At 37.4% G+C, this 27,630-nt stretch overlaps 6 protein-coding genes across 9 annotated transcripts; 3 read left to right on the top strand and 3 right to left on the bottom strand.

Annotated features, from left to right (window-relative positions):
* Positions 1-182: 182 nt before the first annotated feature.
* LOC110378094 (uncharacterized) lies at positions 183-2,542 on the top strand. The gene is made up of 3 exons (XM_021337199.3): positions 183-402; positions 474-617; positions 810-2,542. The coding sequence occupies exons 1-3, from the start codon at positions 302-304 to the stop codon at positions 1,399-1,401; spliced, it is 837 nt and encodes a 278-aa protein (XP_021192874.3). The 5' UTR covers positions 183-301; the 3' UTR covers positions 1,402-2,542.
* On the bottom strand, positions 1,406-15,729 carry LOC110378103 (probable ribonuclease ZC3H12B). Of its 3 annotated transcripts, none has more exons than XM_049845809.2 (4): positions 15,372-15,729; positions 5,019-5,189; positions 4,312-4,544; positions 1,406-3,893 (listed from the first exon to the last, which is right to left on the bottom strand). In XM_049845809.2, exons 1-4 carry the CDS (start codon positions 15,594-15,596, stop codon positions 2,738-2,740), a joined length of 1,785 nt encoding a protein of 594 aa, XP_049701766.2. In that variant the 5' UTR covers positions 15,597-15,729; the 3' UTR covers positions 1,406-2,737. The 3 variants fall into 3 exon arrangements, with proteins under 3 accessions (XP_049701766.2, XP_049701782.2, XP_049701772.2); XM_049845825.2 differs by lacking the exon at positions 15,372-15,729 and adding an exon at positions 13,172-13,481; XM_049845815.2 differs by lacking the exon at positions 15,372-15,729 and adding an exon at positions 12,795-12,941.
* A 545-nt stretch (positions 15,730-16,274) lies between these two features.
* Positions 16,275-18,986, bottom strand: LOC110378104 (protein insensitive). Its single transcript, XM_021337212.3, has 8 exons — positions 18,131-18,986; positions 17,945-18,021; positions 17,745-17,849; positions 17,202-17,654; positions 16,955-17,113; positions 16,758-16,870; positions 16,530-16,673; positions 16,275-16,454 (listed from the first exon to the last, which is right to left on the bottom strand). Exons 1-8 carry the CDS (start codon positions 18,228-18,230, stop codon positions 16,325-16,327), a joined length of 1,281 nt encoding a protein of 426 aa, XP_021192887.3. The 5' UTR covers positions 18,231-18,986; the 3' UTR covers positions 16,275-16,324.
* A 903-nt stretch (positions 18,987-19,889) lies between these two features.
* On the top strand, positions 19,890-23,313 carry LOC110378100 (uncharacterized). 2 transcript variants are annotated; one of them, XM_021337207.3, is made up of 7 exons: positions 19,890-20,349; positions 20,659-20,774; positions 21,330-21,422; positions 21,513-22,148; positions 22,258-22,370; positions 22,450-22,588; positions 22,824-23,313. In XM_021337207.3, the coding sequence occupies exons 1-7, from the start codon at positions 20,169-20,171 to the stop codon at positions 22,869-22,871; spliced, it is 1,326 nt and encodes a 441-aa protein (XP_021192882.3). In that variant the 5' UTR covers positions 19,890-20,168; the 3' UTR covers positions 22,872-23,313. The 2 variants fall into 2 exon arrangements, with proteins under 2 accessions (XP_021192882.3, XP_021192881.3); XM_021337206.3 differs by having other exon boundaries at positions 19,891-20,349; positions 22,450-22,593; positions 22,824-23,312.
* A 521-nt stretch (positions 23,314-23,834) lies between these two features.
* LOC110378098 (U3 small nucleolar RNA-associated protein 14 homolog A) lies at positions 23,835-26,571 on the top strand. The gene is made up of 3 exons (XM_021337204.3): positions 23,835-24,597; positions 24,745-24,937; positions 25,036-26,571. The coding sequence occupies exons 1-3, from the start codon at positions 23,945-23,947 to the stop codon at positions 26,554-26,556; spliced, it is 2,367 nt and encodes a 788-aa protein (XP_021192879.3). The 5' UTR covers positions 23,835-23,944; the 3' UTR covers positions 26,557-26,571.
* LOC110378099 (U6 snRNA-associated Sm-like protein LSm3) lies at positions 26,562-27,547 on the bottom strand. Its single transcript, XM_021337205.3, has 3 exons — positions 27,363-27,547; positions 27,048-27,155; positions 26,562-26,788 (listed from the first exon to the last, which is right to left on the bottom strand). Exons 1-3 carry the CDS (start codon positions 27,381-27,383, stop codon positions 26,609-26,611), a joined length of 309 nt encoding a protein of 102 aa, XP_021192880.1. The 5' UTR covers positions 27,384-27,547; the 3' UTR covers positions 26,562-26,608.
* Positions 27,548-27,630: the final 83 nt, after the last annotated feature.

Here is a 27,630-nt window from a genome sequence, read left to right as displayed (position 1 = left end):
GAGTGTCCGACTCTTACTGACTAAAAATCGTCGTGTTCCGTCGTCGGCCTTTTATGTACCAGGGCCGCGGTAACTCTTTCGAAAAATCCCGCAGCCCCGGCAGACCTGAGCCCTGCTAGCCCCGCTGATAATCTGTGGTCTTACCTTTGACACTGACAATCCTGACAATTTGAAATAAATGTCAAAAACATCGCGTTGACTTGATGACAGTTTCGATTTTTGAGGTTAAGTTGTTTTTTGTAATAATAAGACATAAAATATCTGATTATCACTCGTAAATAACATAGTTTAAGCAAATAACATGGAAGCTGCTACTCTTCCAAAAAAGAAAAACACTATCAGTAAAGGAAAACTAAAGAAAAGTATAAAGAATGTTTTATGTAGGCCCGATCCAGTGTTTTGGTAAGTTATGCTGCACTCGTTGGCTATTTTATAGTGTTTTTATATGAATACTGATTATATATGAGTTTTAGGCCAGAGATAACCGACGACGAGGGAAAGAGACTTGAATCTACATTGAAAAAACATAAAATAGACATCCCAGAGTTCAAAAAACCTCATTGGAAAACATTAAAACAAATTCCTAAGGAGAAACGTCCAAAACCACCACAGCTTAAGTAATAAACCATTCTTTTGTTCCATTTAGCCCCTAAGACGGCCCACTGACAAAAATCAATAGATATGATGAATATTAAATTTTTTTTTTAACATAATTTCATAGTAACACAGACTTTCATTTTAAATAATCTCATTCTATCAACTCGCAATATTTAGATTTATTTATATGCTAATATAAAGTTTATTTTCAGAAAAGTTGATGGTCTTCTACTTGGCATAAGAGAATGTACTGAAGCTGTTCAAAACAAAGAATGTGCAGCTATCATCATAGAAGCTAAAATAAACCCAAGAATGATAATAAAACCTATATTAGAAATGTGCAGAACAAAAGATATACCTGTTCTATGTCTTAATGACTTGAGGAATGTAACTAGATTATATTTTGGTGTACCAACAAGTTGCTTAGGTATAAAATGCAACAGCCTATCAGATGTTACTAAAATAATAGTTGATTTAGCTAAAAATCATCCAAAACCTAAACTGAGCAATGATCTTAAGAAAGCTAATAAGATTGAAGTAGAAAATAAAGGAATAGTCGAGAAAATGGACATAGAAGTTTTGAAAACCAGTGAAGTAACTACCTTTCAATATTTGTATAGAGCTAGTAAGAAAAATCGAGTATTTGTGCCAAATGCTTCTGAAAATGTTAAGCAACCTAATAAATTCATAGGACAAGACTTTATAGAATTCTCTGAAAAACCAAAACAAAAGGACAGTAAAGCGTACATGAAAATGATATTGAAGAGGATATCGAATAATCCTGATAGGGTGAAAAAGAAATAAATAATTCTACTAATAAAAGAGATGATTTATTTTATAATTTTAATATTAATAACTATAATGTCACAATAGACACATAATGTTAAACATTCCACAAGGAATGTATTTCAGCAATCAGAAATGTTTGGGATGACCTTTAATGTTATGCAAATAAATTGAAGCAATCCCTTAACACTTCTCATTACTATCAAATTTTACCTTAAACCTTTTCCTAACAGCAATCTTGTCACACATTTAGTTTGTTTCATAACTTGTAATCAAAATATACTTATGATCCTTTGTAGTCAAAGGTTTCAGGTGAAATTTGATTAACTAATTATAATATCATGCCATACTCCATAAAATGAATCTATACAAATCTAACAACTATCATTCTATGAAGTACAGCATGGAGAGTAGATATATGTATCTTACATTTTCAATTTATGCATTGCATTTAAGTTTTTAACAGTTCAATTTAATAAAAATCAAACAACAGATTTGTTCAATGTCAAACCTACAATAATGACTAAATTAGTCAATTATAGCTGGCCATTGCTTACACCTAAACTTAACCTAAACAAGATAGTAAACAATAATGTCAAGAGGTTCTAGATGTGCCCTCAAGTACTTGAATGTAGCCATAACCATGGTGCAATTTAATCTAAGTACATTCATATGACAACAAATTGTGATAACATGCATTTTAATACAAAATCATCATAACTTTATCTAAATAAACTTTGTAAAGATTATTATGTATATTTATGCACAATGTCATAAACTATATAAGTATCAAAATAATAATTGGTACATGGTACCAAATAATGATTTAAATATGATCACATTTTTAGCTATTTAAATCGATATTATTAAATTATGTAGTAAGTCGTCTTAACTTACCATAATAACATATAACATTTTTAATAGACTATATAATAAATTGTGAAATTATTCACTGGAAGAATACAGGAATGAAAATAAAAAGGAAAAAGATAGCATTCTAGTCAAACAGAAATTATTCAACTGTACATAAAGTATGTATTTGTACATCTCTAGAAACTATTTAATAATAATTATTAAATATCAGCATACACTTCTCAGAAGCGTATGTCAGAAATCATAGAATATGTACAAAAATAAATGCCTATTTTTCAGTAACAGTGACATGTGAGCGCCACGCTCGTCTTGTTCGGCGACGGCCCGCTGTTCGGTGTTCATTGTCATTTATTTCTTGTTCTGGGCCGTCGCGTTTTATCTGGAATCCGTCTCAGCTCGATCGGTCAGGATCAGAGATCTCCACTGTTCCGGTTTTTACAAAAAACTGGCAGTGAAAGTTGAGGAGTTCCGCTCGGTGCGTTCAGTGCGGCACGCGCGCCTCGCTGGGGCGGTAGCGCGCCAGGATGATGGCGCACATGGTCTGCGCGTCCGTCTCCTCGGGGTACGCCGCCATCGCCTGCGCCACCTGCGCCTCCGGGAAGATGCCCGCCAGGTGGTAGTGCATGCGGCGCCGCGCGTCCCAGTGCTGCAGCGCGCCGTCCGACACGCACGGCGTCCCCAGCGGAGCCAGCGCGCCCGCTGCGCCCAGCCCACCTGCCGCTCCCAGCCCGGCCGCCGCGCCCACCGCCCCGCCCGGCGCGCTGGCCACGCGCGCCGCCAGCGCGTGCTGCTGCAGGCGCGGGTCGCACGCCGGGTTTAGCGTGAGCTGGCGCGCTAGCTTGCGGTGCGGGTTGACGTCGGGCGGCGGCCCGGCCGGCACCAGCGGCTGCGACGGCCCGGCCACTTGCAGCTGCGCGCGGTCGAAGTGCGTGGCGAGCGTGGCGTCGGCGAGTCGCGGCGCGGCGGACTGCGCGCGAGCCAACTGCTTCTTGACATCGGCGGGGCGGCCGCCGGGCGGCAGGCTCATGGTGTGCAGGTCGCGCTCGCGGAGTGTCCTGGCGGCGCGCTCCGACAGTTTCTCCGCGACGGACTTCTGCGGCCGCCCGGCTCGCTCCGGGTGGTGGAACTTACACTTATTACCGTACGTGCACTTGCGGCCGTACGGGCACGCGGGCGGCGGGTCGGCGCGAGTCGCCGGCGCTCGCAGGAACGCGTCGAGCGTGGGACCGGACCGACCGAGCGGGTCGTCGGGTGGCATAAACCGGTCGTTGACAAACGAGTACATAAGCAGTCGCTCCTCGACTACCTTTCGGAAGTCAGGGTTCTCGACGGCAAGGTCGCGGTAGTTGTCATTGGAGACGACGATGCCGTCGGTCTCGGCAGCCAGGCGCAGGATGTAACGGTCGTCGTAGCAGACGAGGCGCTTGCCGCCGAGCAGGCGGCTGGGCGTGTACACGAGCACGCGGTCTCGCTCGAGGCGCTCGAGCGCGTCTCGCTCGGCGATGGGGTTGTTGGGGCGCGAGGACTCCTTGCGCCACTTGGGCACGAAGGCGGTGATCTCGCGGTGTCCGCGCGCGCGGAACCACTCCACGCAGATCTCGATACCGCGGCACGAGAACACCTCCTTGTTGCCATGGCTGGAGATAAGGAGGTCCAGTATAAAATATAAAGTACGCCACAACTTATATAATTAGGTTAGAATGAAACACTATTAATAATACACTATCGTTATGATAAGATATACACAATACTACTTATCAACCGGAACTGGGGGATGATTGATAGACACGTATGCCGTTGAACGCGCGTGAATTGTTTATCTAATATGTACTTATTAAGATTATTTACAATAAACAAAGTCTTTTCAATACTAAAGTAACCCTTACTTTTACATTATTTTAGTATTTGGCAAATATTTTTATACCATTAAAATAATTTGACTATCATGGAAGCACAGTAATCCAACTTGGAAAAGTGCTAATGCCTTAATCTTAAATATACAACAGCCAAATGTCGAGTATCGTAGTCAATGATATAGTTAGGAAGCATATGTACCTCATAGCGACATTGCTGCCGTCTATGACGATGTGTCGGAGCGGCGCGCGCTCGGGCGGCAGCTCGGGGTCGGGGAGCGGCGCGGGCGACGGCGCGCGGGGGGGCTGCTTGGCCGCGAGCTTGATCAGCTCCGCCAGCAGCTCGTTGCACGGCGGGTCTGGGCCCAGCCGCTGCAGCGCCGTCCGCGCCAGCCGCTCCGAGTAACCCAACTTCACTGCGAACTCGATCTTTGCCTAAACAAACAAAAGCTTTGACTATAGAATATTCCACTAGCTTTCCAAAAAAATAGATCAATCAATCACTTGGCAAACACGAAACATACGAGTTAACAACGACGGTCACTATTGCCGGAAGAGCCCAAAAGCATTAACCAAGTTTTGTAATGGGGGAAAACCCACTACGAGTTTGTTGAACATGTAGATCGGTAACGTATACGTCACACTATTGACACTGCTACGCATCTCTTATTAAAAGTCCGTCGTTACATAAACTGTTTCGGCAATAGGAGACATACTTTTTATGTATGTATTTTGAAACCATTGTTTTGGGGACAGGCAATGGACACAACTGTCCAATGGAACATGTGGTAACTCTTGTTATTTATGCGGTCATGGCAAGTCCTCTCAGCTCCCAAAGCCCCATTCAAGGCTGCTTGTGTGACTGTCACTAAGGTCTTAAATCATAGTCACACATGTTAAGAATGTTACCTGGCTGGGTTGCGGCGGTGTCAGGGTGACGTATTCAGCGAACTCCGCGGCGAGGGTGTCAGAGGGAGTCCGGGAGGCCGCACGATGAGCGCTCTCGTCCTCACACTCCGAGTCATAGCTGGAGTCTTCGCCGCGCTCGCCACCCCATCCAAGAGATGACTCCACATATTTCTGGAACAATACCACCGTATGAAGACCTGTTTTGGTACTACAAAACATGAACGGCCACATCTGACATGTAATAAGAAACAGGTTCTACTTATTATTAAAAAAAAACAGTGCCGTACCACAAAATACATAGGTACAGAAGTCAATCTACATACAAAGCGCGTTCGAGTCACGCAGACAAAGGTATCTATGTGTGCGTGTTCACAGACGCGCTGTCTCAAAACAACTCAAAACAGTGCGAGCGCGGCTGCCGCTTTCTTGAGATAAGCGCGTCACACAAAGGTAGATAAATGTGCACGCGTTGTGATACCTACCTAACTGTAATTTGACTGTAATATTTTTAATTTTAATAACAAAAGAAAAAGTAATAATGGAGCAACAAAATTCGTATTATAATTGAACAAGTTGACGGTTGTTTTATACAACAATAAACAGTGAATTGTCGTTTTTTTAGCCTGCCGTATTACCTATAGTATGTACCTACTTATTTTCTCATATTTCGATGGTTCGTTTAATAAACGCAGTAGGTAGGTACAGTTAGGTGGGTAGGCCCCGGCGGCGGCCTCTGGCCCAATGCCGTAATAAGTTTTGCTAGTGTCGACCCAGGCGAACCTGCCTACCTACCCTCAAAGATTATTGCTAGTAGGAGTTGATAATTTTTGTGATCATGGCGCGACTATGTTGTAAGGTAGACGAAATAAAACTCGCACATCAAGTTTTCTGTAGGTAGAAGCAAGCTTAGATCAGGGACTGTACCAACCCATTACATACAAAAATATTTTTTTCACAAGTAAAGAGTAGGGTAAGTATATATGTATGAATAACAAAATTATAAATTGCGGTTTCTGAAAAACGGTAACTCGTTCAAACGAATTTCCGTTGAAAGTGTTTATTAACCTCTTGTATGCCACATTAAATATTTTATTATTATTGGTTTATATTTCATTTTTCCTGTTTTATTCTCAACAATACATCAAATAATTAGATACGAGTACCACTACCACGTTAGTTTTATGCGCATAAAACAGTTGACAACCCTAGCGCGACCGCCGAGTTTAGGCATGAAAAGTGAAGTACATACATGAGATTGACTTCTGTACCTATGTATTTTGTGGCCGTACTGTCAAAATGCTTAATTTAATCCCTTTTGTGATAAGGTAACGGGAATTGAAACTAATTATGAATTTCAAAATGACTGGTGTTATTGATTTGAAATTGAACTTTAAACCCTTTCATAATAACTGATATTATAGAACATAAAGTCCATTATTACACGAGCAAACTCGTATAAATAAGTAGGGCTAATAGCAAATCTAATCTATCCTTTCACATCATAATTATGACTGTGACTTGCTTTTATGCCGGATGTGACGAGAATGCAGTTGAGCATTTTCTAAGATTGGCTTTGCAAGGTGAGCAGTCGCTTTAACGGATCTCCGAAGTTATTGTGATCTTTTAACTTTTGACTATAACGTCACAATATAGCTTGAATGACATAAATATTTGCAATTTTAATTAGTCTGCACGACATCGAGGCGACGTTCAAGGGAATCCGAAAATGTTAAGTGAGCTTGTGAGTGATGATTATCGATCAATAAGCAAATTTGATATTACCGCGACCGACACGGGCTCACCACAGGGTCACGAGGGCGCCGAAGCGGATCTACAGATGATCATTGACCTTTAGCGTGTGCGCAACTGTCGGTCGTACCGGTTCCAATACATTATTCTTAAATTGACAAAAGTATTTCTCAATAAAAATTTAAAAAATAAACCTAGATCATATCGCAAATGGACCTGCTTACAGTTAGAAAATTTACTTAATAATGTACGGACAAAATAGCGGTTAGTCATACTCGCAAGATCCGCGTCGAGACCTACTTGGCTGAGAAACTAAAATACAAATCTAGATTTTGGTTTCGATTAAGACATGTAGGTAGGTGGATAAAATATCAGATTGAGAATGAAAGATAAGGGGGTAATCGTGTAAATAATAAAATAACAGAAAACTTTGATCTGTAGTCACCACTGACACTTGGAAAATAAATTCATATCAACTTAGTAATTGTTGATGACAGTGCATAACAAAGTGATAAGATCAAACACTGCTGACGATTTCCCAATACTCACAAAACGCCTCTATTTGAACTCAAAAACACTATGTACAAAACGCGGCTGTCAATTTTCTAGTGCACGGCGAGTTCCTGTTAGAAAATCGGTGGCTAAACGTATAGTCGTGTAAGACGGTAAAGTTTAGTAGGTCTCGGGAGCCTACATCCGGGCAGGGCCACGGAAGCGCCCCGCCTACAGCGCGGAGCCGGATGCGACTTTCTAAAAAAATCGAGCCAACTTACAGTTGCCGGTTAGAGAACGATATTGTTGACGTTGAAACGAAATGTTTGAAACTGTGAGTGTGTCTTCAATTTAATTTCTAATTGGTTTTTGCCGCAGTGGTTCGTTAAGTATCGTCTTCTATTATTTAATCATCTTTTACTACTATGTATAAATTATTTGGGGCCCTGATCTGCTTACTTAATTAAAATCCAACAGCGGTTAAAAAGTAACAAACCATTAATAGAAACAGAACTTTTGATATACCTTATACCTACACATAACATGCTAGCCTACTTGTAATTAGTCAATGAACAAGTTAATTACGCCTGTGATATAATAAATGCGTCCTAAATGCTTCCTGCGATAGTGCGTGTTACGTCAACGGATCATACGATGTACGTCTTTGGGGTCATAATGATTACTGTATATCACATTTAACAAACAAACATGTTATTAATAAAAGTTTATCTAAATCTTCCTCGCACCCGACAATTTAAGTACATTTGACTTGTGAAAACTTAAATTGACAATAAGATCAGGTTCAGGTAACCGAAGCAAAAAAAGTTAACAATGTTGATAGAAAACAGTTCTTATTTCTTCGATACTAGCAATCGCTATTTTAGACAGAACAAAAAAACCCCATCGGATTATCCCGCTGCGTGGGTCGTGGTGGCCTAGTGGGCAAAGAACCAACCTCTCGAGTATGAGGGCGCGGGTTCGATTCCAGGTCAGGCAAGTACCAATGCAACTTTTCTAAGTTTGTATGTACTTTCTAAGTATATCTCAGACACCAATGACTGTGTTTCGGATGGCACGTTAAACTATAGGTCCCGGCTGTCATTGAACATCCTTGGCAGTCGTTACGGGTAGTCAGAAGCCAGTAAGTCTGACACCAGTCTAACCAAGGGGTATTGGGTTGCCCGGGTAACTGGGTTGAGGAGGTCAGGCAGGGCAGTCGCTCCTTGTAAAGCACTGGTACTCAGCTACATCCGGTTAGACTGGAAGCCGACCCCAACATAGGATTTGGGAAAAAGGCTCGGAGGATGATGGATTATCCCGCTGCGTTAGCCACGCTCGTTTACGTTGGACGATCTATTTGTTTACGTTTTTTCAGCTTCATATTTTTGAATCTGGAAGGAAACACGCTAGACTTCTCGCAAAACAACTCACTAGTCCATCAAATAATCAACAAAATCAAGGACTGACCGCAAGAATAAAACTATCTTCGCGACCCACTTAGCCGTAGAGGTCGTGCAAATCAACCGAATCATTCAATTCATTAATGTTTTTAGATCTGATGATAACTATGTAATTGGTTTAGAAGGCCTTATTGCATCAGATCAGTGCAAACTTAAACGTCGAATAAGCTTCCGCTTTGCACTAGTCCATGAGGTCCACGTTCAAATATGAAGTAATAAACTCCAAAGCAATGACGTAACCAGTTCGCTCGCGATTATGACTTTTTTCAATTTTGCATACCTGCTACATTTTCTTACAAGTTTGTTTTCGATATGTTACATCATTTGTGTGTCTGTCTGTGTCCTCGCTCGCTTCTTTTGTTTTCTTTACTGATCTTCGATGGCATGGGCCAGATTTTTTTTAAACTTAGTCACATTGCTCATAGAAGGAAGGAACTTTGCTCACAAAACTTAATTCTCCCCTTACATTGACGTCCCAAGAGTGGAATCCATTGCTACAATTGACGTCAATACAGACCGTTTTATCTCATTTAGACGTAAACCAAAGAACTTCTAATTACGTAGGACCAAGGCCTTCATATCATATTTGCAGAGGTTATCGTACTGCGCAATCATATTAATTCAGATATTATTTATTTTGTTTACAAAATCTGAAGAGACAGCTATCTCCCTACTGATTAACTTATCAATAAATAGATTTACCTCGCAGCATGTGCTGTGCTAGAAATAAGATAGCCACCTCACCATGCAGGGACAGTGAAAACAGTCCGCTATTACGAATCTCTATATTCCGAAAACTCAAAACAATACCTAGTTACATCGAAACGATTAATTTGATGGCTCGTGTTCCCAAGAAATATGTATTAGCTCATTGGTGGCAGTAATGGCTTTTCCTATTACAATTACATTAAGGCAAGTCTGTATCTATCTGCAGATAAGTCATGTCTGGGTGAGTGAGTACCTATAATTAGTTCCGTTTGTAGAGGAGAAATTCTATCGTTGGTTTGTTGAAGAGATAACAGCAACCAATAGGGTGGGAGCATTCGGGCGACGTCGGCGCACGCTACCTCGTGCGATGTGGCGTCAGCGACGAACAGGATGCGGGCACGCGACATACTTTATACAACACATACACACGTACGCGCACAATACAAACTGCACTCCGCTCAAACATTCGGTTGCCATAACAAAAGTACTGTCTATGTTCTGTGCAGATTATGATTGTGTACATTTTCATACGTACGTGAGGTACAAAAGTCAATATCCAATATTGATTAAATTGTGATACTGATAAACCATTCTACACAACAATTGATCATAAGTAGCCAGTTGTTTTTATTCAAGTTCTTAATTGATATTCACGAACTTGCAATTAATTCGTGACGTAGTTAGATGTTGTGACTTGTGCTCACAATAATAATGACAAGATTAGATGAAAACGGAATATGACGTCAGTAGATTTTATCACGGCTAAAGACAGAGTTACTATAAATTAATTCAACTGGGGACAAATACGTTTTCATACATTTGCAGGCAAAACTACTTATACAATATTTTGGATTGATTTTCATACTGTGAGGGCAGCACTTTTATAACGTGACAAGCCTGACGGTCTCTGACGAGGAATTATAATAACAGTCGCTAATCTGGGACAACGTCTTCTCGTGCCGTCATGGGGTGCAACAGATTCATCAACTTAAGGACTTCTTTTTGCAAGTTACCATAAATCCACATCGCGATTTCGGCTGGACCCGAGGATCAAACGCCTTGCCGTTATTAGTCTGACTTGCGAGCACTAGACCGATGGGGTACTCACATTGTCCAAAGGATATTTTACTAGTTAGTTTTTTAAAGAGAAAGGAAAGCATACTATCGTGAAGGACTATCAAAATATACAGGGTTACTGGTAAGTAGACCACATCCTTTCAGGAGGTGATAGTATAGGTCAATACGGACTAATTTGACCCTGGGATACACTGGGCAAAAGTTAACCCACTAATCTAAATAAAATGTAGTCAGATGGTCATAGAACAGGTACTTAGGGAGTATTGCGACTATAGTCAATTTGACGATCGTAGGCAGGAGTTGGCGACATCCAGTCTCAAACTTAACATCAACATCAAGTAGAAAAATAGAATACACGCATATAAAAGCCACAATCTTGTCCATTACTGAATGATGCATAAAATTCAATGAATTATGAATTTGATAGTATCGACTTGGAACAATTTATAAAAAAATAACGATGTTTCGCAGTGTTTTTTTGTTGTTGTTTGTCCACTCTACGCAGCGATTCATTCACTAAGTTGATTTCAAATTCATTTTCGATGCTTAGAGATGACGTGGATTCGTTATTATGTTGGAAAAAAGCAAACCATATTTTTGGATTAATGAAATGTATTTTTTGAAATCTACATAATAATTATAGCCCTTTTGGCTATCCACAATCCTATAACTATCATCAAAACTGGTGCCTAGTGAAATACAAAACTGTATTGGATCCCATTCTGCAGGAATATACATGTATGCATGCATATTGGCAATGTGGTACATTGAATCTGAGGAGTGAAACATACTCTCGAAAGGACTCTAACCGAAACAGTGAAAATGAAGTAAACCGCGATAGCGAAGAGACTTTAATTATAATAGACCTAAGATGGTCCATAGGGACAATAACAACAAAATGGAGCGATCGTAACATAATGGAAAGGATCAACTGTCCGTGAAATATTTAGTGTAAAACAGTTCGAGAGAGAACTTCGTAGAAAGCAGAGCATTCCTTCTTGATTTTCGGCATCGGATATTTACCGTTGCGGATTTTTTTGCCGAAATACTGGAAGCCATCACGGCGTTAAGAAGAATCACGAACAACGTTACCAACAAGAACGTTAACAACAAATAGCGTGTTAATAGTGAGAGTGAAGCAATATAGAAATCTGCACACACAGACCATGATACAATATACGTGATTAGTTTTTAAGTGTAGCCTAGGTCTACCGCATTTTCGCTATCGCGGTTTGTAACGTCAGCTAGCCAATCTGATTTATGTTGAAGTTCAGAAAGGAATATAACGATTAATAAATGCCAGCCAAAGAACTTTTTACGTTTAAAACCGCAGTGCCATAGCGTATCGCTCTGTTGCTCAATCTGCCTGCCTATTGACATTCATTACATCAGAGCATAATCATATACCGGATACTGGTACGTTTCAAGAAACATTAGAAGGTTACCAGTGCCACGCCACTCTTTTCATTATCAACCAATGTTTTTTATATATTTGGCAGAGAGGCTTTTTTAAGTTATCAATAATATCTTTGGTCTATTTGCCATTACGGGGGGGAATTTGATTCGCACGGTCTACTGATAACTCAATAGATGCTAATTAAATTACTTAATAATCTTCTAAAGGAGATTTCTCAAGGGTTTCCCAGTGTCTCGCGTGTCACGGTTTTTCTAACTCTCAGCAGCAAACGCTACTTAACATTGTATTAAAATCATGAACACAATATTGAAGTAAAATGAAAGTGACATCTTTTGTATTCAGTTTGTTTACTTGCGAAACATCCGTGAGCATTTAACGTTGGTATTCTCGCGTGTACAAGATTTCTATGGAAAGCTGACAAGTAAGAAAACAGTTCGAAGACATCCTGAAAATGTCGATGCTCTAGCTGGAATCAGCAACTAACAAACGTTTGGAACATCCGATTAGAACAAAAACTGTAGTAAAAAATCAGAATGGCGTTGGGTCAAGCACGTTAGCTTCCCAGAATCGTCCGCATCCTCACATTTATTATATCTAAACCCGTGATCAGATATCGTAGATAAGGAAAGAGTATAAATCAGCAGTGCAGTGCTCTCGGAGCCGAAGTGAAAGTTAGCCATGATACCCGAGCAGTGCCGGACCTGCGACACTTCACACAGACGACAGATGAAGACATGCACATTAATTAAACATTGCTTTCACAAACTGTTACAAAAACAACAACATTGCAACGTGACGGAGCAAAGCACCTAATGACGATGACTACAGTCACATCCACAATAATTTACGTGATGGCGTGCTAGTCGCACTTACGTCCACTGTGATCGATTGTCTCTTAATGTGCAGCATCAGCAAAATATTTTAATTTTCGTAAAGAACACTGTCATTCAAGTCCACAATTAATACACACTCACCCACAACAAAACATTTCAAAAATTATTCCTAAGCATTTCCTCTGTTTGAGCACTGTATACAATAATTAGCATACCTACATGACGTTAACGAACCGGCTCTACTTCCGGGATCGTTATATCGGCCGATCGTGAATGAACATCATTACAACGCGATGTTAGCAATATCGCGGCTCACTATGAAACTCGCGAAGGAACAGCATCGTAAACACAGGACAGACCTGATGCGCTAGCCGGTGCAACAGGTGTCCTAACGGAGGATATGAGAGTCGCGCTCACCTGGGAGTTGTCGATCGCGTACATAATATTGTATTAATGTGTGCGCGCGTCGCATGGCATCACGCGCGTGTGCGAGCGCGGCGTGCTTCGCGGCAAGACTATTGACTAGCGTATCATGTGGCGCAAGCGCATGCACACCTCCACGCACGAGTCCGCTGAGTGAAGGGGAAGCGGGGCACCGCGAGATCCGGGTTGTGCGCCCACTGCACCCGGCGGGCGGCCCCCAAACAAACCGCGCACCGTTGACCTCTGCCACTACCAACCGATATCATTTTGGATTTGTCGCATCCGAGCACGGCACTCAACGCTATAATTAATTGTGTCCGGAAATAATATGAACTGAACTTTCATCACCTTATTTGGCATAAAAATATTATACCATCCAAAGGTGTTCATAGTTTTGAGAATACTCCCAAGCAAGCAGTAGGTTGAAAATCAACCTACTCTGAAATAGGTAACATAATTCATGTTTTAGGTTGTTCAAAGTTCAGTCTGAGTCTTTCAAAGTGCCTCTAACGATTTTGTTGTTTTTTTGCTCTAGCATACCCAGATGATTTTGTAAACAAGGGCTGTTGAATCATGAATGAAGTTTTATTTTGTTATTGTGGTATTATATTTTTTAATTTATTATTCACACAGTTTTTCAGGGTTTGCATACAGTAGCATTCAGCAATGATCATAATAAGCCTGATCGGAGCTAATACCAGGCACAACCAAGTATACCTTTCCTGAAAATGATCTTCTATAAAATGTGTGCAAATAGGAGGATCTCCTCAGTGATTAGTCTTTAGCTAATTATATAAGTATTTGGCATTTAAAAACAGCTAGGAAGAGCATTGTCTAACTGACCTTATGTAATCTTTCCTAAAGTCAAAGGAAGAAGTGTGATTGATTCTGTGAGAGAAGCTAGTGTATTGATAAAAAACTGCTAGGTATTAAAAAGTTAGATATATAAAAAAAATTATAACTTTTACTTTTTTAGTTTACTTTGTTTTTTTTTTTTGTGTAAAGCACCTATTTCCCTGGCCAGCTTACAAGCAGCTTCAAAACTTAATCAGTTTTTCAGGAAGAGGTCAGGGATAAGACCGCTCATCATGTAACCTACTTTTATTAGATTTCAGATAAAAAATTGAAAAAAATGAACCTTAAAAAAGTTTATCCATCTATTTTTATTGACTCATTCTAAATGTGTCTTACAAAAAACTACTATCCTGGTACAGGGTACAAAAGTGATGAAAAAAAATCTTGGGTGACAAAAATATCAAAACAGAACTTTGGATATTGGACGCCATCTTGAGGATAATAATATATGTTGGTGACTTTAGTCTCTTTTTAAAACAGTTTTATATAAATTATTCACGTTATTATTTTTAGGTGTCTGTCTACAAATAAATGACTGCTGGCTCATCTTGGTTATATTCAAGGTGTGCAAGTCCAGTCATTTCCAAATCAAGAGAATTATTAATTCCCAACGCAAATTGATTCTGAATTGATAACATCTTTAATGATTATGGAAAATATAATTTAAAAATCCAATTTAATTATGTTGGTACATTATACTTTTCTATGTACCAGTGAACCTGGAAACGGAAACGTTATCTTGTGTTACATTCTTGTAAAGTGAATTGAAAAGATAAGATTCCAAGTATTCCAGTTACACAAAGCTACAAAACCACTGTGTATCATATAAGATAATGACATTACTAATTAGCAACAATGATTCATATTACTAATGTTATCATTTCAGTACATCAACAGCAAGAGATAATAACACTGTTACTGGCCATTTATAATTTTACATCCATTATTATTAAATACTATTATCACAGACTATATAAACCTTTTTGAAAACTCACTCTAAGCCAGATGTGTACAAATTAGGTATTTCCAGGAAATGAGGTCATTCATTGAAATTAGTGTTTATGTAAATGTTCCTTAATATTTAAATAAATATTAATGAAGACATCAACCAGTTACACACTCACACATTAAAAATACATTTGATCCATTATTTTTGATGCATACAAGTCACAATGAGAATAACAATCTTTATGTAAACTAGATCCCAATAGGATGTTTTTATCTGCTAAAAATGATGATGACGGTGCGCCTTAATTATTCAATAGATCCTTTGTTACATATGCATTACTATAGAGACAATAATAGGTGACATTTTACAGAAAATCTTGATGGTATTTACCTGTATTCTTCCAACAAGTTCCTTCGGATTGAAACTTCCATCTGCTGGATTCAAGTTGAACGTGACGTTGAAATACACATAATCAGGTTTTTCATTCGCGAAACACGATTTATTCTCAGACAGTGTGACACAGTAAAATGTTTCTACTAAATTATGATACTTGCAATAAAATTCATTAATACGAGAACGCGGCACCGATATTATGAGGTCCGTATCGAGAGACATTGTTTGTTGAATGTCGCAACAATAATCACATACGACTATCGCAATTTTATTGCATAATTCGTATCAAAACAACTACGACAACCTTCCATTCCAACACGCAACACTGAACACAAATTTTCTTTTTCTTTCATTGATAGAGTTGTGTTGACAGGTGTTGCAACAGATGACAAATATTCGACTAATGTCTCAAGTTTTTAGTCGATACACATGCACAAAGATATATTCAAAGAAATTATTATATTGATTAATATTCAAAGAAAGTGTCTGTGTAATACTATTTTAAACTGTGTTTTTTTGTGTAAGTGTATGTAATCAATTAGCATTAGGGATTCGCTCATAAAGATTAGAATTAATCAGTTAACCCTTAAATTGCTGGGGCTTGTTAAAATAGGGTAAAGAAATAATACAAGGAAACACATATTAAGTGACAATCATTTATTAGTTTATTAAGAATGATAATGCTGATATAAAGCCAACACACTCTCCTCCTTTTTCCAGGCTTGAGACTGGCACCGACCGCGCCTTTTGCGTGTGCGGTGGCGGAGTTAGTGGCATCTACTTCAACTACTAAAAGTAGTTACAATATTATCTGAAAAGACAAATAAATTATGACTGTTAAAACCAATAAAACAATTGCTACTATGTTATTGTAATTACGTGAGAAACTTACTTCATTTTAATTGGATATTAAGTTCATTGGGTTTTTATTCTATAAGTATAACATTTTCTTAAAAATGGTCCGAGTCAGACTCAGGCGGGATATTCTCCCTGTTTACTTTATGTGAGCGCTTCTTTTTATTATTTTCCCGTGTGCGAAACATTTTACTCTCATCAGCACATTTTGTGGTGATACTGGTTCTGTGAAAGAAACATAAGTTTTTAATAACTAAAACTGGTGAAACAAGTAAAAAATATTAATAAAATCTTAATTACCTGACGACATTTTCAGGCACGCAACAGCGCTCAACTACCGTCTGTACTATATCATTTACCAACGCTGGATCCAGTTTTTTCTTAGCAGGCTTGTTAGGAAATGCGGGAGATGGCTTGCCGGTAAGGGAGTGAGTCGCCAAAACTCTAAAAATAAATGTTATCGTTATGTTAGGAGAACATTATGAAAGAAATAAATAAACAGATTTTTAATTTTAAATAGTTAGGTACCTTCGTGTAAAAACTGCGGTTAACAACTTTCGTGTAGCACTTGTGTATGAATTCCAATTGACATGTCTGAAAATTCTTGATGGAATAAGAGCATTCCCCTCTCCAATTGGCACCTGTAAGAATGTGACGCAAAATATGAAATATTCTGATTTCCTGTCGAAAAAAACATGTTATTTTAAAGTGCAGCATTTACAAACCATGTCATCCGCATTAGCAATTGAGTTTCTGTTAGTCAATACTTTCGGTGTACTAGTGTAACCGTATTGTTTTGCCTTTGGTTTAGATTTTTGTTTTTCAGGAGTCTCGCGTTCCGAGTATGTTTCATCTGAATCTGATAAATCACTGTCGTCGAATGTCTGAAAATAAAATAATATATGTATTAACAATATGTTCTAATTCATAACTATTTCAAAAAAATACGTTATAACAAAAAAATCGAATTACATTTTCATTAGAGTTCACTTTATAAGATTCGTCATCATCGTCATCGTCTTCATAATCAACATCGTTATCAGAAATTTCCTTTTCGATTGTTTTGCTTAGCTTTGAATTTGATTGTATTTGCGCCTCCAGAGATTTGATTTTCTCACAAAGTTTCGATATCGTGAATTCCATCGTCTCTATTATTGGAGGTTGAATTTCTTCATCAGTTTGCGTTCCTACATCACGAGTTTTTACTTTATATTCAGCAATCGTGCTCCTGCTCTCATTTTTAGCTGAGTTAGCGGCCCTGTTAGCTAGAATCTTGGGAATAGGACCTGAAGTAACAGTGAAATGTTTTATAGGTTTCCTTTTAAATATTTTGGATCTTTTGTTACTTGATTCAGCGATGTCATAGTTATGAGCATTTGAAGCTCGTGTTAATTCTTGATCAGGAGATTTTCGTTTAGAAATTTTCTGAAATAATAATTTATGATGAGTATACCTACAGTAATTCTTTATTACAAGTATTTTGCTTAAGCTCTTATTTATTTAATTTAGACTTACTGGGGACACAGCAACATCAGACGTTGTAGTTATGCCTTTTGATACTGCATACATGGGAGTAACAGTCCCAACCTTAGGTGACGCTACGGCTTTGTGTGGCGGTTTCTAAAATAATAAAGTACCTATTTCGTTAGTAGCTATTCCTAATTTAACAATTTTTATTATACCAGTTATAGTTATAGTACAAGTTTATATCTTACCGCAGCATTGCCGACATTAGATGCTATGAAACAGCTCAAGAACAACTTAGCAGTTTCCACAGATTCTTTAGTATCATCTGCAAATAAGGAAATCAAATCTTAAACTTTAGACTGTAGCTAATTGAACTCAATATCAAGTTAGTCTGGCATCTAGAATATCTCATTTTAATAAGTGGTTGAACTTACAATTCTCATGTCTAGTTTCTCGAATATTGCTTTGCAGGTCCAACAGTGCTTGGGCAGCATCAAACTCCGTGTTAGCAACACTCATACCAACAGTCGACATTGTTAGAACTTTTTGAACTGTTATTGTAACGAACACTATTTTAAACACTTTATAAGAATAAGTAATTATGCCCGTACAATAAATGTTTTCAAAGTCTGTGTTTTGATTTATACTTCTATCACCATTTCAGAACAAGTTTCTCGTATTAAATTTTCATTCAACGATAGACACTTAAATCCAAAAATTTTTTTCATACCGGCACGCACACTAGAACTTTAGCAAGATCACCTGGTTAGCCAGCAATGGGAGCAGCAACCACTCAGTACACAAATCCAGAGTGAACTGACAAAATATGACAAATCATCCTGTTTATGTACGATCCTAGTTCAATGGGTCATAAAATAAAAGACCACGCAGCCTGGCTTAACCCCTCCAACAATCAGGTACCGAGTAAAAGTAAATCTCTTTAATTTTCACCCGAACTTATGACGTATTGTCTACAACATTATCCAAACTTTTGGTACCTGTTTAAGTCGGCTATTGTCCAAAACATGACGTTTTAACTTGTAAAATGTGGATAACAATGAGGGTAATTACAACATTTTAGGTTCTACGTTTTATTACCGACCTTCGGGAGAAACAATGTTAATAGGATTATCTGGGATGTAATAGGAATTTGAATACCCTATTCGTTGCTTATTGGCAATAGGAATTCATTACAGTAATAAAAATATAAAGTTTTTAAACCACGCATGTCTAAGCTAAAAGAAGTAACTCTTGAATCAATTGGAAATATCATAGATTAACAGTTTAGAGTTATTATTATCAAATATTGAAAATAATTATTACACCGTTCTAATGCTTATCTTTTTTGATTTGCTAAAATTGTTTGAACGAAAGAAACAAAAATTAGAGATACTTAAGTGAATCTTAATTTACGTGGTAATAAACTTTGACACTAAGGTCCTGAATTTTATATTTTCAGTCACAAATTCGAAGCTGTCCCAATACCACTCGTATGCATATGTTTACCTTAGACATCCCGATAAGTCCAATAGATGTTAATTTGAATTATTTAATTGGCTTGAGTGCCAGTAGGTATGTTGCTAATTATAGAAAATAGAACATCAATTATTGTGTCTCGCGTATATCTTCGCTCAGATAGTTATAGGTACAACGGGTGAAAGCAGTACTGGATATTGTTGGAAACCTAATAAGTACCTAATATTTAACTACAATGTAATTTTACAATCCCAAAATCATATTTTTTTAACCATTTCGGCAAGCTTGACAATAAAAAGTATTAAAATATGTTATGGTTTTTCTTAGAAATATATAGCTCTTCTTCTCAATAACTCCTGTGCATATTGTTCCTGTTTTCAGAAAGCGTACCTGCCTACTGATAAGAATAATAATCCTGTCACGCTCGATAGTATAATCTCTATACACAGAAACCTCTTAAAGTTCTTTTTTGTTACTCATTAATTTTTGCATACCTAAGTCTAAAGTTCTTAATTCACCTCACTTTCAGGATTTCATATAGGTACAACACCTGTGTACTAGTTGATGGTATAAAGCATTCATGAATGACATTCGGAATTCGAAAATAAGAGTAACTTTTTCATTGAAAGATATTTTTGAAGGTATTTGTTATTTCATATGAAGGTATTTCTATATTTAGATGCTGACATCATTTATGTGTCAATTTAGTTCTTGGGTTACACAGTTCGAATAAAACAAACATGTTGAGGGTGTAACAAATTAACTTCAAAATAACGGTTCTCAAGAATGAACAAGATTCCCTATGTCGCTTGTCTAATGCAGTTCTCTATGATTTCTATTAGCATTTTTTTTGCTTGCACATCGGGTAGGGTCTTCGAACGTTAGGGCAAAACTACGCTTTGTATTGTCGTGATTTCTTACCTGAGAAATGTGCAATACAACTGGCAAGGCTCAGTTTGATTTTGAACATCGTTAAGAAAGGTGAATTTATGTGCCATGGCTTCGAGGGTTTGGCTCTTGGTAGAATGGGTGGACGAAAGCAATGTGTTTCCTTCATATGGAGTGGTTAACGTGGATACCTTGGCTTACGATGAAACGGACCTGCATCCTGGAAATACAATTTTCATGCGAGTGAAACATGAAAATCCTCGACGCGCAAAGATTTTGCGGATATCAGGTAACTGAGCATAATTTATTTTATTCCTATATACCCATTCTGTAACTGCTATGTGAATAATCAAGCTCAAAGTTTTCACCCATGAATAGATATTTCCATTCATAAAAATAGTAACGGTAAATTTTATCATGACATTCTAATTTCGTTCTAATGCATATGAGCACAAAGCCTTAATTCAGATGTCATTGCTCTTCTCTGCCTTTTGGATGGTACGGCCATAAGTTCAAATGTATCCTATTGATATGCCCCTGTACTATAGTGTATGTGCGTGCTGTGTGTGTGCTTATTCTAATTAATTTAAAATTACAGAAAGCAAACGTTATGTCAAAGAACAAAAAGAGATCCTGGAGCGTCAAGATCAGCAAGTTAAGAATGTCCTGCAACTTTGTATGCGGACGATCAAAGAAATGAAATCAGATAATTCGGTAAGTTGGTATTTTTATTTCTTTACTGACGACTTGACCCTTCGCAAGTTCCAATTTTTAACGGTACGAGGGTGGAATCATATTATGTCTTACATACTTACATACTTAGATTGGGTAACGAGGTCGACCAAAAAAACCCAAAAAGACAAAGAGTGGAATTTCTTGTCGGTGATTAAGTGACAAAGCATTTCTCAATATTGAAAAAAAAAGTAAAACAAAGACGTAACGCAGAGTTAAACCATTTGTTTTTTCTCGGTCAACTGTTTGCTGGTATTTTTATGGTTTTAACGTGGTGTTTTCCAAAGAAAACCGCAGTTGCAGAACAATACAAGTTGTGACATTCATTTCTGTAACTCTACTTTTTTGAACTAACAAAATATATTTACTTAAAAATGTGGGTTGCCTATTTTATGCTTTTACCTATAATTATAGGTATGACATTCGTGGTATAAAGAAACTTTAATTCTGGAAAAATAGACAAGTCAAACAGCGCAAAACAGTTAAGTATCTATTTGTGACAGCCTGTTTAATTACCTAATTATAATGTTATTTCAGTTTAACGCACAGCAGCAAACCGGTAGCCGCAGCCCTTTACCACATGTGGTGGTCGCGCAAAATGACGATAGCGACAGTGACAGTGATTCAGAGGTAAGTTTAAGTCTGCATTGTTGTACATATAAGTATAACCAAGTCACTGTTTTTTTATTTGTTTTTAATAAATCAATAATTTGGTTACAGGATACTACTGTTAAAGTTAACCGAAGCCGAACTCGCAACTTCAATAAGTCAACACCAAAATGCACACCCCAGTATAATCGTAATAATGCAAGTACTGGAAAACATGTGCGCAGTTCAATGAATGCAAATACTGTTAGACGGCGGTCTATTGTGAGCAGCACGCCACTTCCTTGTAACAGCATACAGAACAACGTTAGACTATGTTACGACCAAGGCACACAAACAGAGGAAGTATTTCTGAATCCACCAGCATCAAAAATCGAAGAAATGGAAACAGTTCTCAAGAATCTTTATACAAGATTTCAGTCGCTTATATCCCAAGCAAATGTGATATCCAATGGTTCGATATCGATGTCAGAATCTGAGCATAACGATGAGGTTTCTTACATCGAGCAAAATGGAGACTCTTGGGTGGATCAAAACAATACAGAGTATGTTCAGCAAGACAATTTGATATCAGCTAATATTGTTGATGACGTAGGTGCAGAGGAAGTAATAGAAGATAACCCTGTGAATCAAACAGCAAACAGTTTGAATTTAAAATCTGAAGAGAAAGTTAATCCTAATACCTTTAGGGTGCGCAGAATGTCAGCACAAACGACAAATAACATTGAAACTTCCACAGATGCTGATTTGGTAATTTTTTCTTTATTCCTTGTTAATAGAAGTATTTATGGGTACTTTTGTCGTACTCATGGATTATTTCAATAAAGTACCTAACTTTTCAAACAAAGTAACTTTTCAGGTACCGATCGGCAATGGAAACGCTAAGGTCCCTTCGAGAGTCCTGAATGACATTGATTGGAACTCATATACTTCCGCAACGAGACAATTATTGCAAGCGATCTTCCCGCGAAGGTAAATAGCAAAAACAACTAGCAGATTAAGTGCATTGTCTCTGAGATGACAATCCTACAAAATTGTTTGTTCCTTCCAGAGTATTGGCGACGCACTCGCTAACAGGGAAGCAGTCTCCAGCCTTCTTGAATAGACCTCCAAAGAAAATTTTAGACCCTCAACTAGTTGAAGACATTATAAAAACTGTTTCAATGAAATGTGGCGTTCCTAAGAATTTGGTGAGGTAACTATTTTATTTGAATTTAATTACTATGATGAACTAAGTAGGTACGTGTTAAGAGTTAAGTACCTACATTGTTACATTGAGATGATATCCAAGATAGTGTTTTTTTTTTATAATCAATATAGCTTATACAGCATGATAAAGGTATATGATTCTATTTTTGTTAAAATTTTCTAGGTAATATTATTTCCATTTTAGGGTTAAATTAAAATTTTATTTAATTTCCACAGAAACAGCATAACAATAAAGTGCACAGACGAAGCAAAACTATATCGTAATCGGCAACAATACAAGAAAGTGCACATGCCGCTGCAGCAAATTAACAATGAAAACATTCCACCTTCAGCACCCTCGTCGGATGAATCTCATGCCGTTATAAATTAAAAGCCTTAAATTGATGTGAATTAAGTAATTCTGCAAATTTTCGTGTCATTCAGAATACAATAATATTCTTGAGAAGTTAATAGTTTATGGCTTTTACCAGAAATTAGCACCTCAAAATACGAACAAACAGTGCATGATACTTGCAATTGAGTGCCAGTAGTATTTACCACCAAAAGCCAGAAGAACATCTCTGTATAAATAGGCATCTGTCCTCTATTCCGGCAAAAGCTATAAGTTATTAACTTAATAACGCAACTTTTTAAAACAAATTGTATGTTTTTCAGTATCTGAAAATTACTGTTACCCTTTTATGTTTGACGAAAATAAATAACCATTTTAACGTTTTATAAACATGTGCTTTATTTCCCTCGACAATCTTTTTCTAATTTCAGCCGTTGAATATAAAATACTAGCGGTTTTACCGCGGTCTCACTCGCATTTTTGTCAAATCGGTTCAAAATGTCGGAGATTTTAGGCTACAAACAAACAACCAATAAAAAGTTTACTCTTTATCTTGACCTTGGCAGTTCACGATTCATGAATAAAATAAAGGCAGGCACAGATTCTAGAGAAATGTCCAAGATATTCAGTTTGTTTACCTATTTATTTAATAGTTCATATACACAGATGAACACGCAGAATACAGACAAAAAGAAAAAAATATAATACAGTACATGGGCACAGCTTATTTAATGAGAAATAAGATTAATTAAGATTTAATATCAAGATCCTTTGTAGATAAATCACGTGACATGAGAAAAAGCTCTTGAGGAATTTAAATCTCGAAGAGGGTTTAGTCGATTAAGTGCTGAAATAGTTGCATCCTCAACTCTAACGTCAAAATTTTACAACAGTTTTTGACGTTTGTAAGATGGTGTTTTGTAGGTTATGTCACGTTAGTTTCTGTGCTGCTAATAAATATTTTATTTTAATTAAATAAAACGTTCATATTGCGTCTATCTAAGCAATGGAGGACATCGAAGATGTTGATTACGTTGCTTCAGAACACGATCGCTTAGTGAGTGCTATATCGAAGTTGGATAAAACGCAACACATTACAGAGCCCACAAGAAATGAACCAACCAACCAAAGCTCAGAATTCAACCTTATAAAGAGGACGAACAAGTTAAACCTTAATAATGTAGCAAAGATATTAGAAGACACCGCGCACCATGTACAGATAAGTAAGAAACTTAAGAAAACTCAAAGCGAATCAAAGGTTTTGAGTAAACCATTAGAAAAGCCGCAGGCTGAGCGGATTAAGAGAGCAACAGGTTACGAAGAAACTAAAAAGAAGGTTGGAAGATGGGATCCAGTAGTCGCACGGAGTAGGACTGTTGATTTTGTGACTTTTCCTATTAAACATGTAACTACTAAGCTTGAACCTACTGGAGATTTCTTGACGAAGTTTAAGTTGAAGTCTGATTTAGAGAAAGAGTTAGAAGAAGTAGACCCTACACCAATGGTTGAAGAGGAAGAGGAAGAAGAACCAGTTTTCCCAATGAGTTATGAAGAAATGGTTGAACACAGACAACACTTAGCAAAAATGAGGGCACAACAGTCCTATAAAGCTGCAAAAGCTAAAAGACAAAGCAAGATTAAGAGTAAGAAGTATCATCGGTAAGTGTTATTTCAAAGCATTTAATAATGTCAATAAATTGTATGTATTAATAAAAGATAATTTAAATAATCCTTGAATCTTCAACAACTTCATAATTCAATATTTTTTTCAAAAACCTTAGTTAATAAAAAATTATTGAATTTCAGGGTCCTCAAGAAAGAAAAATTGAAGCAAGAGCTAAAAGAATTTGAAGAATTACAAAAGAAAGACCCAGAGGAAGCTCTCAAGAAGCTAGAAGCTATAGAAAAGGCTAGAGCTTTGGAGAGACATACATTAAGGCATAAGAGCACTGGTAAATGGGCCAAGAACAAATTAATTAGAGCCAAGTATGATAAAGAGGTAAGCTATCCTACTTCAAGTATAAAAATATATTAAGCATTGTTTAAAATTATAATCAAGTGTTATTCTATGCTTTATTAAAATGCACCATGTTTCAGGTAAGACAACAATTGGCTGACCAACTGGCCATTGGCAGAGGAATCACCAAGAAAGTTCAAGACATTCAGAGCACAGATGATGAGGCTGATGATGAAGCAACACCCAACATCTCTCTAGCACAAGATCCTATGAACCCTTGGATGATGCAGAGATCTGACAAATCTAATGTTAATGCAGAATTTGACTTTGGCTACAAGAAATTTGTACAAAATAAAATGAATAAACAAAAAGATGATAGTGATTCTGATTCTAATGACGATAATATGGATTATAATGATAGTAGTAATGAACTTAGTTTATTAAAAGCAAGAATCAGTAACTTATCGCAAGGAAATCAAGATGAAGAAAGTAGTGATGATGCTGAAGAAGTCCAAACAGCAGTACAACCTGAGGTGGTAAGTGCAGTAAACAAAACAAAGATAAAGGCAGAACCAAAACAAACAAGCAAGGAAATAAACTCAAACACAGGTAAAACATTACCTAAAAAGCAAAAAAGAGCACAACCCAAATCAAAATCTACTAAACCAGTTGCAACTTCTAATTGGGAAGTAGAAACTGTTCAAGAAACTGAAAGTCAACCTTCAGAAGATATATTATCAGCTTTTGACAATCATGAAACCAGTGTAGCACAGAAAGTAGAAAAGAAATTGAAAGAAATGAGAAGTAAAATTGAAAGATTGGAAAATGCTTCAAGAGTTAGTAAGAAAGGGAGTAAACAACGTTCAGATGAAAATGAGACAGATAATTTAGAATACCTTAAGCTCAAAAGCAAGAAAGTCAAAGCTGTGATTGATGAGGAGTTGATAGAAACTTCTTCAAAAACAGCTGAAGGACAGACTAACGATGAAGAGCAACCTATATCTAAAATACTTAATGGTGCCCAAGCACCTGTAAAAGAATCAGCAGACTCTAATATTGATCCAAACAGATTTATTGAAGTGAAGCCAAAATATTTAAATAGTGCCATTTCACAAGGTGAAAATGAGTATGACCAATTGGATGATGATCAGGTGGTACCAAGAGTAAACATAGAAGAAGTTTTTGAAGAAGATGATGTGGTTGCAAGTTTCAGGCAAGAGAAAGAAGATGAGATCAATAAAGACAAACCTGAGGACATTAATTTAACTTTACCAGGATGGGGTGCATGGGGTGGCAAGGGTGTGAAGCCTCAAAAACGTAAAAGAAACAGGTTTATCCTAAAAGCCCCGCCCAAAATGCCGCGTCGTGATGAAAATAAGGGTGATATAATAATAAAAGAATATAAGGATCCAAAACTGGCAGTACACAAAGTTAAAGATGTGCCATTCCCATTTGAGAGTGTAAAAGATTATGAAGCATCTATTAGAGCACCTCTTGGTAATACTTTTATTCCTGAGAAGGCTCACAAGAAGTTGATTCGTCCAAGTGTAATTACAAAGGCTGGCAAGATCATTGAACCTATGGATGAGGAGGAATTATTGGTTCCTAAGAATAAGTCTTTCAAGAACGAAGCTGTAATTAGACTTTTAGGAAAGAAATAAATTGATGTATGTAAATGTAGCTTTTATTTAAACTTATATTTATTCTTATATATTAGACACCAACTCTCACTGGAGGAGACACAAGTATGACACCATCACCCCTTACAAATAACATGGGAATGTTCCTTTTAGTTGTTCTGTAGACTTCTTCATATGTTTCTTCATCAATTTCTACTGTGGTTATAGTTTCTTCAGCATCACCAAGTACCATATTCAAATGTTGGTCATAGGCCTAGAAATAAATAAAAAGTCATTTATGGCTATGTCAATATTCTTTTGGGTTTACAAGGAGAATATCAGTAATCAGGCTATGTTGATTGATAAGTTGAGACTCCTTACCTTGATTTAGTTCTTGGCACTCCATATACAGGGAGAAGGGAAAACTTGATGACCAATCAAATATGAATTTGTGAATAAATTAAAACGGTGTTATAGCAAATCCGGTAATAAGGGGATGCATAAAGCGGGTTATAAAATATGCTACAACTTACATGTAACTTTCCCCTCAGTTCGCGCTCATTGCGCATTTTTACGTATATCCTTTCATCTAAACTGAGTCGTATAAGATCCAGAGGCTCCTTCACGGTCATCACAGAGATCTGAAAACATTGTATAGAAGAATAAAAATGTGGACTCTATGTAGGTATATCTTTATCATGTGTTACCGAAATAAGAAATACATGAACAAATATTTAAGAAGTGTTCTTAGACCACAGCGACTCCAGTAATAACATTGTCTGTTTTTCATACAATCATAGGACCATCGCATATTTTGGTTACACAGTACGATGAGCGAATTTACTTACATTTTCACCATCATCAGCCATGACTACGTTAAGTTTACGATTAGGCGAGAGAAATAGTAGACTACTTGGATTTGATTATTGATTGAATTCACGGATAAATTCTTCTAAACGTATAAACAATCAATCTTTTGAAGCGGTATTTCATCAAAAGCTAGGTTATTTTGTTTGACAGTTTGTTTAGAATGACAGTTTTATTTATCTGTGGCTCACGGTGATGCCCGTATTCTCCATCGAGCTTAGGTATTCTCCTAAATAGAGTTGGCCTCAA

Source organism: Helicoverpa armigera, chromosome 18 (assembly GCF_030705265.1).
Source record: "Helicoverpa armigera isolate CAAS_96S chromosome 18, ASM3070526v1, whole genome shotgun sequence".
Taxonomy (NCBI): Eukaryota; Metazoa; Arthropoda; class Insecta; order Lepidoptera; family Noctuidae; genus Helicoverpa; species Helicoverpa armigera.
This window is presented reverse-complemented; position numbering and strand designations above follow the sequence as displayed.